This window comes from Rhizopus delemar, genomic scaffold (genome assembly GCF_000149305.1).
Source record: "Rhizopus delemar RA 99-880 supercont3.13 genomic scaffold, whole genome shotgun sequence".
Taxonomy (NCBI): domain Eukaryota; kingdom Fungi; phylum Mucoromycota; class Mucoromycetes; order Mucorales; family Rhizopodaceae; genus Rhizopus; species Rhizopus delemar.
Genome location: NW_027137839.1, coordinates 423,980 through 436,162, shown reverse-complemented (window position 1 = coordinate 436,162; position 12,183 = coordinate 423,980). Strand labels below are relative to the sequence as shown.

At 38.3% G+C, this 12,183-nt stretch overlaps 5 protein-coding genes across 5 annotated transcripts; 3 read left to right on the top strand and 2 right to left on the bottom strand.

Annotated features, from left to right (window-relative positions):
- Positions 1-2,033: 2,033 nt before the first annotated feature.
- Positions 2,034-2,477, bottom strand: RO3G_14022 (uncharacterized protein; the record flags this gene model as incomplete). Its single annotated transcript, XM_067668606.1, has 3 exons — positions 2,034-2,180; positions 2,240-2,417; positions 2,470-2,477. 3 exons carry the CDS (start codon positions 2,475-2,477, stop codon positions 2,034-2,036), a joined length of 333 nt encoding a protein of 110 aa, XP_067524707.1.
- A 364-nt stretch (positions 2,478-2,841) lies between these two features.
- On the bottom strand, positions 2,842-2,934 carry RO3G_14021 (uncharacterized protein; the record flags this gene model as incomplete). Its single annotated transcript, XM_067668605.1, has 1 exon — positions 2,842-2,934. The coding sequence occupies one exon, from the start codon at positions 2,932-2,934 to the stop codon at positions 2,842-2,844; it is 93 nt and encodes a 30-aa protein (XP_067524706.1).
- Positions 2,935-3,792: 858 nt separating this feature from the next.
- Positions 3,793-9,225, top strand: RO3G_14020 (uncharacterized protein; the record flags this gene model as incomplete). The annotated part of the gene is made up of 3 exons (XM_067668604.1): positions 3,793-8,710; positions 8,770-8,845; positions 8,946-9,225. 3 exons carry the CDS (start codon positions 3,793-3,795, stop codon positions 9,223-9,225), a joined length of 5,274 nt encoding a protein of 1,757 aa, XP_067524705.1.
- A 542-nt stretch (positions 9,226-9,767) lies between these two features.
- Positions 9,768-10,354, top strand: RO3G_14019 (uncharacterized protein; the record flags this gene model as incomplete). The annotated part of the gene is made up of 4 exons (XM_067668603.1): positions 9,768-9,770; positions 9,818-9,908; positions 10,077-10,121; positions 10,167-10,354. 4 exons carry the CDS (start codon positions 9,768-9,770, stop codon positions 10,352-10,354), a joined length of 327 nt encoding a protein of 108 aa, XP_067524704.1.
- Positions 10,355-10,791: 437 nt separating this feature from the next.
- RO3G_14018 (uncharacterized protein) lies at positions 10,792-11,915 on the top strand (the record flags this gene model as incomplete). Its single annotated transcript, XM_067668602.1, has 2 exons — positions 10,792-11,253; positions 11,307-11,915. 2 exons carry the CDS (start codon positions 10,792-10,794, stop codon positions 11,913-11,915), a joined length of 1,071 nt encoding a protein of 356 aa, XP_067524703.1.
- Between the last annotated feature and the right edge of the window lie 268 nt (positions 11,916-12,183).

The window sequence follows — 12,183 nt, the reverse complement described above, 5'->3', positions numbered from 1 at the left end:
TTTTGTTTCATTTTCTTCTTGATCCTTTGCAAATGCGAGCTTGACAAAGTGGCACATGCAACTGTGCTTCTGAAAAAGGTTTCATATTGTAATTGTAAATGTTTAGTATCAATGCAGCAATGGTATCAATCACACCACGTTCATCCTCGGCTGCCTCCTAGGAAAGAGTCAGTAGCTTGATTTTCGCCTGTGGTTCATCCATTTCATTATCAACAAATTGCTAAATAATGATTTTGATTCATGAGGAAATCTGAAAATTGAAAATATCGCGTCGATACTTGCTGATGACACTAAAGCGTGTCGCCTGCGATATTGTTGGTGGAAAAATGTATCGGAAAATTTTGGTAATCATATCGTTTTTGGAGAATGAGAATACCAAACATAGACAAAAGTTCGTTAAATGAGCCTCAATTTTAAAAATAATTGTTCTTGGATTTTCATGCATAATAATCTAAACTGATGGAATCTCAACGAAATGTTTTCCCCTTATACTATACAGTGATCGTCTGTCGGTAATCGTCCAACAGATGGATTGTTAACAATGTGAATACTGTATGTATGTGAGACAAATTCTGATTTCATATCCATCATATTGGAGCATGAAATATACGCAAATGTTACAAGTATCTTGATACGCTCTGTTGCAATTTCCGATATTTGTTTTATTGCTTACGTGTGCTGCGTTGCTATGATCAATTTTGGTACGTCGTTCAACTTTCTTTCAATATTTTCGATAAATGTGGTTTCTTGCACTTTGAAAGGTTGTATATAGATGATCATAATACGAGTATTCCTTCTTGGTCAAAGCAACTGCCTTATGATATGGGTTAATGTCATCAAGGATATTGTTGTTAATAATACTGCCGGTGCTAATTGAAGTTGTTGGAAAATTCATTGCATTTGACGCGGTCTTGCTAACCAACTTTTGAAAAAAGACGTTAAAGAAAAGCATGTAGGCAGTTTGATATCTCGTTTGAACTACTTTGATGCATATTATGCTAATATATGCATTCTAATATGTGTATGAATTTTTTTAAATTTTTTACAGGTTTTAATGCCATTTTATTTTTAAATTAGACCAAAAAGTATAAATAAAAAGCTATAAATAAGTAACTAAGGTTACTGAATCCTTTAGAATTATCACTGGTAAAAAGACTAACATTTTTTTGAATAGTATATATTCTAATTGATCATTTACATCTAATGTTAAACTTTGATTGTAATTGTACTTACTCTTGGGATAGTCAAGAGAGCAATAGTAAAATACAATCTGGTTTTATTATAAGGCATACTTTAAGTGATTGTTTATGTAAGCTTACAAAAGGATAGACAAGGCTGAACTTAAGACTAAATCAAAAGAAAATTAAAATGGTTATTGAAAATACAAATTTAAAGAATGACTATTTTTTTTTTCATGCTTACTTATCCAAAACAATAATAGAAAGTTACAGAAAAATCAATAAAGGGATACTCATTAAAGGAATATTGATAATATCACAATTGGTATATAAGGTAGCTACTGAGCTGTCAGAAGCTACAATTTTAATTAGATTCATTACCCCTTTTATAACAAAGACTATTTCATGAAACACTTTGGGGAACTTAGTAGGTACTTGTTGATGAATTTCTAGATCAAGTCTTTGGTCTTTTGTTTTTGCTCCTTCACTGTCTTCTTTATGTAAAATTATATTAAGAATGAATATCCAAATGAAGTTGTAAGACAATACTTTCAGTAATAACTGGCTACCTAAAAACAAATTATTATTCAAGACAAATATAGATAACGCTGTCTTTAGTATAGTCAACAATAAAAAAAATACGTTCTGACTGAAAAAAAAAAAAAAAAAAAAAAAAATGAAGGTACGAGTAAAGCAAAATAAAGGGGTTTGGCCAATTGAAACCGTCTTCAAGACCTGCAAATAAGTAAGGCTTTGCGTTATTAAACTGGTGATTTTTTCTAAATTAGCAAAAAAAAAAAAAATAAAAATGAAGAGTTGTGATAATTTTTCTTTATTTGGATTACAAAATCCTTTTTAACTATCAGGCACAACTTTTCCAACAATGTTGTATCTTTTAGAGAAAAAGGCATGCCATTGTTCCAATGTCTGTAATTCTTTTTCTGTAAGTTCACTATAATCAGCAATACAATCTTCTGGTTTCAAAGAGGATTTTCCAAGTGCCTATTCATATACAACGTGAGACACCCCGTACATACGTGTTTATTTTGTGTTTCTTTTACTTTGGAAGAATCTTTTCCAGCAAACACGTTATAACCAGCGCCAGGACCATAAGATTGTGTGTTTTTTGATACGTCGAATACATCACCTTTGATAGCTACATAAATAGGAAGTGAAGGGTCAGAACCATCGTATTTTCTAAGTTCAGAAACAGTAATAGGAGTTGTCTTTGGTGGTTCACTATAAAATAATCAATCATTGAAAAAATCTTAACAAAAAAAACTTTATTTACGTTGACATTGTTAATTTTAAACACTAAAAAAAGAAAAAGAAAAGAAAAAGAGAGAAAAGCGGAAGGGAAAATTAAATTTGCGTTTTTTGTTGTGAGATAAAATGGGGCGTGCAATAAAGTTTAAGTTTAACGTCGCTCTAAGCCTTTTTACTTCTTCATTACGGCTCATATGATTGAATTGTTGTACAAACAGGTACAAATTAAGCAAGTTGCGTCTTTCCTTTTATTTTTTTCTTTTATTTTGTTTTTTCTTTTACTTTGTTACTTTAATGAACAAGACAAATCAGTTAGATGACCTCGGTTCACTAACAAGTTTCAATATAATCACAGAAGGTGATGAGGAGGGTCTTATTTCAAAAATATTTTCAAAGTTCAAAACCGCTGTGACAGGACCGCAACAGCAGCAACAGCAACAGCAACAGCAACAGCAACAGCAACAGCAGCAGCAACAGCAGCAGCACACATTGTCTTCTATTACATATGATATATCAGATCATAAATTTGAAAATAATAAGCAAACGCCTGTATCTATACCCATACGTAAAGACAAGAATCCAATCATAAAGACCATTAATCCTACTCCTACAAAAGAAGTGGAGTTATCTGAATCTCTCATATCTTCACATAAGCCTTCGTTGTTTCCTATCGAAGCAAGTACCAGCACATCGAGCACCATCAGACCTGAACATATATCCTCTACTAACATGATTCCGTTAACAAAGACATCCTCTTGTGATAGTGATACACAATCAGTCATGACCAATTTTTCCGTCTCAAATACAAACTCACTCAGTAGAATGTTGAATAGATTAAGAGGAGAACCTGATAGCAGCAATAAGGATTTTTGGATGCCGGATGAGCAGTGTAGAGAGTGTACAGACTGTAACTCTCCTTTTAATTTATTTCGAAGAAAACATCATTGTCGCACTTGTGGTAAAAAGAAAGAAGATGAAAAGAAAGAAGCTCATTTTTTGTTTAGGAAGAATATTTTGCTCAAAATGTCTCAATAATACCATACATACATGCCATACTTTATTACGCGTCTGCAACGAATGCTATACGAAATTTGAAGATCGTCAAATGGATGATATAATTTCCATACAAGAAACATATTCTGGTGATTCTATGTTACAGCAGCAGCAAGATAGTGATGAAGAATTTGAAAGGAGAACAAACAGTCTGGAAGTCCAACGACCTAATCTCGACCTTCACTTTTCTTTATCCACCTCTTCTCATCACACAGCAAGTGATACGGATATCGGGATTAAAAAGCTACTGACCTCCACATTTTTACGTACCACACCACGGTCACGGACGAGCACAATGAACTCACTAGGCATTGAAACAAGTTTAGCCGCCCTAGAGGCTCGTCAGGTCAATTCACCCATGCCCTTTCGTCGTAATTCTTATATCCCAAATGAGGCTCCAGGTACACCTGTACTTCAAAATGAATATTACGAGGAAGACGAGGATGCCAGAAGATGGGATAGAAATTCGAGAAACCTCTTAAATTTCCTTGGAGGAGGTGGATCAACAGCAGCGGTGGCGACTGGCGGTGGTGGCAATGAAAGACCAAATTCCGGCATCTTTAACAATATTTTTTTTGAAGACTATGCAACGATGGATGTAGGTTCACCTACGCCACTTTTAAGTACAAGTGCGACAACTATAGCAACAACATCAAAGACACCTTGGCTAATGAGGTCTGAAAGATCCAACATGAGAAGAAGATTGAGCTTGACGGAAGGACTGAGTGCAAATAACAACAGCAATTTAGCGATACTCACAAACACCAATTCCTCCTCAACCATAAGACATTCTAGAGTAAGAACCACGAGTCTCATGCGAAATGCACCTATCACCAAAGCTATGATGGAGACCTCTACATCTTCTCAAACAGACAACGGAGGTAGTACAGCTACTTCTGCCACTCTTACGACGAACAATAGCAGCAGTAACAACCCTACGCATGTAAATACCACTGCGATCCCTACCGCTACTGTGATTGATAACAGTAATGCTCAGCACAACAGTCCGCGTTGTACCACTCCTGATTTGGAGCAGCTCAGGGCACAGCTTATGTTTACCTCATCCAATCCAGTAACGACGCACCACCAATGGGATGAATCTTTTCTACATCTGATGCGCAACATGCTACGGCATTTTTTGGAAATTGAAACCGAAGGATTGATCAAAGACCCCAATGCTTGGGAGGAAACGATGATGAAACTGCTATTGAAGATTGCGGATGAAGTGCAGCCGCAGATTAGGATCCGAGACACGTTTGACATGAATCATTATGTGAAAATAAAAAGGGTTGCCGGAGGATTACCTAAAGACAGTTTTTCAGTCAGTGGTGTGGTCCTGTCAAAAAACGTGGCTCATAAGCAAATGGTACGAAAGATTGAAAACCCTCGTATCTTGATCTTGAATTTTGACCTCGAAGGTTTTAGTGGAGAAATCAACCGTCATGAGTATCTCAAGTTGGATCGCTTGTTGGCCTGGGAAAGAGACCACATGAACGCATTAGTTGACCAAATCATCGGTCTCAAGCCCTCGATTGTCCTTATCGCTAGCCATGCTCCTCGTACAGTGATTGATCTTTTGAACAAGGCCAACATTGTGGTAGCTTACAAGATCAAACGACAAAAGTTAGATGCTATCGCTCGCTGTGCAGATGTGACGATCTTTAATTATAAGAACGACCTTTGGAACACAAAGACGGTGGCACCAGGTAAATGTCGACTGTTTGAGACGATGACTATCATGCACGAATGGATTCCAAACCGTCGCAAGACATTCTTGCTCTTTCATGAATGTCCGAAGGAGCGTGGAGCGACAGTGATTTTACGTGGAGGAGAGCAGCAGACTCTGACAGTGATCAAGACCATCATGAAATTTATGGTCCAGGTGGTCAATAACCTTACTATTGAAGCTCAACTGCGGAAGGACTTTATTGAGCTTCGTCGATGGTATCGGCTTTATTACGAAGATCCGGAAATGGAACAGCAGGAGGAAGAGGAGGACAAGAGGGTGGTGAAGAAGATGGCTTCGTTTGCTGAAAGGTCCGTGACTGACATCCAGCCTGTGGATTCGCAGAGCATCTCGGCCCTTTCGATCACCGAATCACAAATGACTGTAGGCACAACAGCCGATATAGCGGGAACAAAAAAGAAATTTCAGCAGCAGGAGCCTATTATCATTGAGGATGATGATATCTGTCTGACGGCCATCAACACGGTATTGAAACAGTACCAAAACACAATACTCTCAATCTCCCCCGGAGTGACATTGCCCGTGCCTCACATATTAATCAAGCTTAGAGATGCACAGAAAAAGTTGGTTGCCATTATTCGCGAACGATTAGGACCTACCATCACAGGAACTACGCTAGAAGCAGAGAATCAGGAACAGCAGGAGCCAAAGGATCCATCTAAATTCACACCGCCTCCTATCCCTAGAGATCTCAATCAAATGCTGGATTACTTTAAGGTATTTGAGGGACAATTAGAGAATGATATTGAATACCGTCATTACCAAGATTTGCACATCCAAAACTGGTACAACTTTAAAAAGTACATTAGAGATGTCAGCACTTTCTTATCACCTCTCGATCACCAAGAAATTCTTGTTCACCGAACCATTTATCCCATGGATGACCATACTATTCCTTGCCAGAAAATAGTAGCCGAACCATATCACTATTATGACCCTAGTTGTGACTATACCCTTGGACAGTACATATTGAACGCTGCCAAAGAGGCCTACAAGCCTTGTGCCTCCAAGATGTGCGGATCTCCTCTGATGTTTCATGACGTGACATTCTCACATGGCAATGCGCAAATCAAGGTCCAGGTGTTTCATGAAGTCGATGATGAACAAATGATAGAAGAGAGGATAGAGATAGGCAAAGATGAATATTTAAAAAAAATCCCAATTTTTATCTGTACCTATTGCAAGCTGTGCAAGGTGACGCATAGTTGGAAACCCATGTCCGATCTATTACAACGTTATTCTTTTGGTAAATTCCTGGAGCTCTTGTTTTACCAGTCTGCCTCTATTCTTCTTGACGATGAAGAGGATGAAGAAGGGTGTCCTCACGGCTTGTACAGAGACCACACACTTTCATTCCGTATTCAAAACTATACAGTCAATTTCACGCATGCAATGGTGAAAGTGGTTGAAGTCATCCCACCGCCTCTTCATACTTGCTTTGTTTCCAGCAAACAGATGGCCCTCAAAGATGAAACATTGGATTCCATCCGTACCAAGATTGCACGATTTTTTGATTCCATCATTGAAAGAAATAAGGCATTTTCCTATGATATCGTTCAACCCAACATGGTAGACACATGTAAAGAATACTTGCAAGACATGTCCCAGGAGGCGATGAAAAACAAAAAGAGTCTGCTTCAAAAACTTCAACTAGAGTACGCAACCAGTTCACCCACAGACACGCTTCAGCTCAACAATGTCCTAGCCGAATTACAAAATCATGCTGTCACATGGGACTTGAAATACATTGACCTTGCTAGACGATTCATTCGGCCCGAACGAGAACTCCGAAGGTTGACGACGAGCCATTTGCGAAAGATGTTTCCTGCTGAGAGTTTGCTGTACAGTAGCACACCTACTCCTATTGTGTCCAATCTCAACCTTCGTACAAAGCGAGCTGTGGAAGCCGCTGATCTGCCTTTGCTGGATGTCACCCTAGAGGAATCCCAACCGGCTCATGCAGATCCAGCGTTGAAGGATCAACCGGCGTTGGGAGAGTCACCAACACAATCCTTTCCGTGGTTCAATGAGGTTCAACAATTTGATCAAAAGTTTCTAAAGGATACACAGGTAGACAAAGGCAATACCAACCCCATCGCAAGTCGCGCAATCCCTGTGAATGCGACAATAAAAAGAAACAGTTCTGAGCAAGAGATCTCCCCTGCTGATGATTTTGACATGGAAGAGACGTTGGATCCAAGTGTGGCCCGACGACTTTCGCTAGAGCTCATGAAAGATACGCCAGCAAAGAATACACTCTTGACAGTCGCAGCAGCTGCTGCTGCCGCCGCGGCAGCTGCAGAAGTTGCTTCTTCTTCTGTGGATCAATCAGAAGATGGCGAAGAGCAACATCAGCAAAAGTTCCTTGAGAGGTCAGAAATTACAGAAGGCACCCCCTCACCACAACCAACTCCTACTGTGGTGTTTCAAGATGATCCCATACTTTATAGATCCAGTGAAAGACAAAATATACAATCTGTCTTTATTCGACAAACAGTGCCTACTGCCTATCAACGCCTGACAGGATTGCTGCCTGAGCCAATCGTGGGCCGATCCAAGAGTTCACCCTCCTCTGGCGTCATTCCTCGTCACAAACGAAGTTTGTCTCATCACAAGGCTTTGGAATCTACCAAGACAGTGAATCGAAGGTCATTTTATGAATCGAGTACAAGCTATGTGCTGTCATCTGATTATGCTCACGGATCGCAGACAGTCAAACCAAGTTCGTATCGTGGGTCACCTTACACATCTCAAAAGACACCCGAAAAACTCAGCACTTCTTCTTACCGATATGGTTTTATTCCTCCTGATCATCATCATAGCCATGCCAACAAACGTCACCGTACGACCAACAGTAGTGCATCACAGCATTTGAACTACAACAAAACTAGAAAGACGATGACTGAACCAGAGCAGCAGCTGACGTCACATAGTAAGTTACCCAGAGGTGGAAGAATACCGATCGCGTCCCCTAGTTTACCACATCATCACAAGGTTCAATCAAAGATAATAACCAGCAGTCATTTACCTTCTCACCTACCTGTGCCTATCGCCCGAAGGAAACTATCCGACGGTCGAAATTTGCGACAGAGACTGCCGAGTAAGGCATCTCTAGAGGTGTATACAAAAATCAAGGAGATACCACACGATGATGATTCGTCGTCGTCTGATGAAGATAAATTTGACGTATCGGATGATGATGAAGAAGGCGATGACCAAGACGAACGCTTACCTTTTCAACACACGACCTTTTCACTCGTACATACGGACGAATATGACGAATGTTTAGGAAGAGAGATCGTACCGAGTATCTTGGAACTTAGACAATTTAATAGAGAACATCAGCTGCAAATGTCGAATAACACATTACCGTTCTTGAGCATAGAGTCAGGGATTGTTCTGGGTGATAAAAAAGCAGATCAGTCCAAGGCAGATGCAGTCATTGATTCATCACTCATGGATTTAGGTAAGCATAAAGTACTCTTACCCCCTTTTGTCGAGCTCATCTATTTTCCATATGTGCAGATCATGGTGTGACGCCAACCAATCTGGATTGGTCTACGAGTGGTAGTGGAAAGAATTCGATCATGAAAGCCATCACGTATGTCTTGGCAGAGAAAAGTATTAGCAATTTAGTCCCTTTAGAATATCCATTGTGAGTAACAGATGATATAAATGACATTACCTAACTCTCTCTCTAGCTCACCTACCGAGCATATTTTTGCAGACTCAAACATTCTTGTAAGAGAAGATGAACCAAGTAGTATTATATCTTATATGCTCGGAAGTACATTTTATCGAGAGAAACTTGCGAAAAGACAAGCTTCAAGGATGTCTAGGGTTGTTGGGAATCGACAAGAGAGTGAATCAATATCAAGTCTGGTATCTGATACACCAACTGAGGAAAAGTTGTTTTATTCTGAAATATTCCCCGAGACAGGCGAAACAGAAAGGCCTTGGCGGTTTTGTAAGATTAAATAGGAAAAGTCCCTTACTGAAAAAAAAAAACCTGATGTACTGTGCATAGCATTCAAAGGAGGATCGACTAGCTTTACATGTAAAATATATTACGCAGAACAATTTGATATGTTTAGAAAAAGTTGCGGTTGTGGAGAAACATTTATTTCATCCTTGGCTAGATGTAGCGTGTGGGATACAGCAGGAGGAAAATCTGGTTCGACTTTTCTGAAAACAAAAGGTAAAATGATACGAATGAATCAATAAGGCAATAATTTTTTGTGTTAGATGAGCGCTTTTTGATAAAACAAATTTCAAAATTTGAGATGGATGCATTTGTTGGATCAGCAAACAAGTATTTTATGTACATGTTTAATGAAGTGTTTGACAAAGGAGTAAGTAAAGTTGTTTAAGTTAGTGTGGTCTCTAATCAGATATAGATACCGACTGTTTTATGTAAAATATTTGGACTTTATCGCATTGGTTTTTATAACAATGTGAGTGGTAAATCAATGAAGATGGATATTCTTGTGATGGAAAATCTATTTTATGAACACTCGGTCAAAATGGTAATTCGATCAAATAATGGGATATTTATTCTAAATATCCTGTCTAGGTTTATGATTTGAAGGGATCATTAAGAAATCGATATGCGGCAAAAACAGGAAAGAATATTGAAGTCCTTTTGGACGAAAATTTAGTAGAAAGTAAAGAGTGTGAAGAATGTGTTATATTCAAACTAAATGATCATCTATTAGTGATAAGTAAAACACCACTTTATATGAGAGTTGATACAAAAAATAATCTAAGTGATTCGTTATACAATGATACACAATTCCTGGTACAAATTGATGTGATGGACTATTCACTTTTAGTTGGGTTTGATGATGAAAGAAACGAGATTATAGTTGGTATTGTTGGTAAGTATATTCTATTTGTCTTTTTCTGTTATTAATCAACTACAGACTTCTTTCGAACTTATACTTGGGATAAAAAACTTGAGAGTTGGGTAAAAGAATCAGGTATGTTGGGTGGAGTCAAAAGAGATCCAACTATTATTTCGCCAAAGATGTATCGTCGTCGATTTAGATCTGCTATTGATCTTTATTTTGTAATGATACCTGACTTTTGGACCCTCTTACATAATAGTTAAATATAATGTACATAAAACATTAAAGAAGAGAACATCGTCTTCTTCATCATAGTCACAATAAATATAAATAAAAATCAATGATAAGAAAGATTGTACAAGTGACACACACACAGTAAATAAAAAGTGTACATCTATTTTAATATGTACATCACTTTAAATAGACGAGGTATGTTTATTAGGAATAATAAAGCATCTGATTCTGTTTGGAAGTTTTTTATGTTATTTTATTTTTATACTAAATCCAGGGCCAATTCAAGATTGGGTCAAATACAAAGCAGATAGGTAAAAGATTTTAGCTTTTTATGGTTACAAAAGATAAAGGAGGAGGGGTGCATTTACTCTATTTAGCTTACAGACATCACATGATCCATGGTTTAATATAAAAAAGAAACAGGTTGAGCATGAAAAGATGCATTTTTTTCCTATAACAAATAGAGATGGCTATCGTTTCAAATTCTACACTTTTAAAGAAATACCTCGATCTTCCTCAAGGAGACAATGTTCAAGTTGAATATGTCTGGATCGACGCCAAAAATGGCTTGAGATCCAAGACAAAGACAATTGATTTTACTCCAAAAGCTGCCAACGAATTATCCGAATGGAACTTTGATGGTTCATCCACTGGTCAAGCTGAGGGTCATGACTCTGATATCTTGATCAAGCCCGTCGCTCTATTTGCTGATCCTTTCCGTGGTGGAAATAACAAGATTGTGCTTTGTGAAACATTTAACAATGATGGCACTCCTCACCTTACCAACTATCGTCATTCTTGCAAGAAAGTCATGGAAACACATGCTGATGCTAAGCCTTGGTTTGGTATTGAACAAGAATACATGCTTTTTGACCCCGAAACATCAAAGCCTTATGGTTGGCCTATGCATGGCTTTCCTGAACCACAGGTAAATAATAATAAAAAGAAAGTAGGATGTGACCTTACTGACTTACCGATTAGGGTAAATATTATTGTGGTGTAGGCGCTGGAAAGATATTTGGTCGTGACATTGTTGAAGCACACTATCGGGCATGTTTATATGCTGGTGTCAATATCTCTGGTGTCAATGCTGAAGTGGCTCCTGGTCAATTTGAATTCCAGGTAGGTCCTTGTGAAGGTATTGATATGGGTGATCATCTCTGGATGGCTCGTTACCTCTTGGAACGTGTCTCTGAAGATTTTGGTATCATTGTCTCTATTCACCCTAAGCCTATCAAGGGCGATTGGAACGGTGCTGGTTGCCATACCAACTTTTCTACCTTGGAAATGCGCCAAAAAGGTGGAATTGTTGCCATTGAAAAGGCTATCAAGAAGATGGGCTTGCGTCACAATGAGCATATTGCTGTTTATGGTGAAGATAACGATCAACGTTTGACGGGTAGACATGAAACTGGACACATTAGCCAATTCAGCTATGGTGTTGCTAACCGTGGCGCCTCTATCCGTATTCCTCGTCATGTCGGTATTGAAGGAAAGGGTTACTTGGAAGACCGTCGTCCTGCTTCCAACATTGATCCTTACAGAGTCACTAGCATCATTGTTGAATCCACATTTATGCCTGACGCTTAATTGTTCATCTTTATTTCATTGTAGATATCACATACGAAACTTTTTCTTTCCAATAAAGCATACAAATGAAATGTAAACCCCCTTTAGTACATAAACAACAGTTGATTTTATAAAAGGTGGTTTAAAGATGTCTAATGAATTGTTACACTGCATATACTCAAGCAAAAAGTGAATATGGGTCCAGAAGCTTGTGTACGTCATACGTCAACCATAATCTTTGTGTTGTATAATTATATTGTCACCAAAGCTTTATCTTATTTGGAAAACT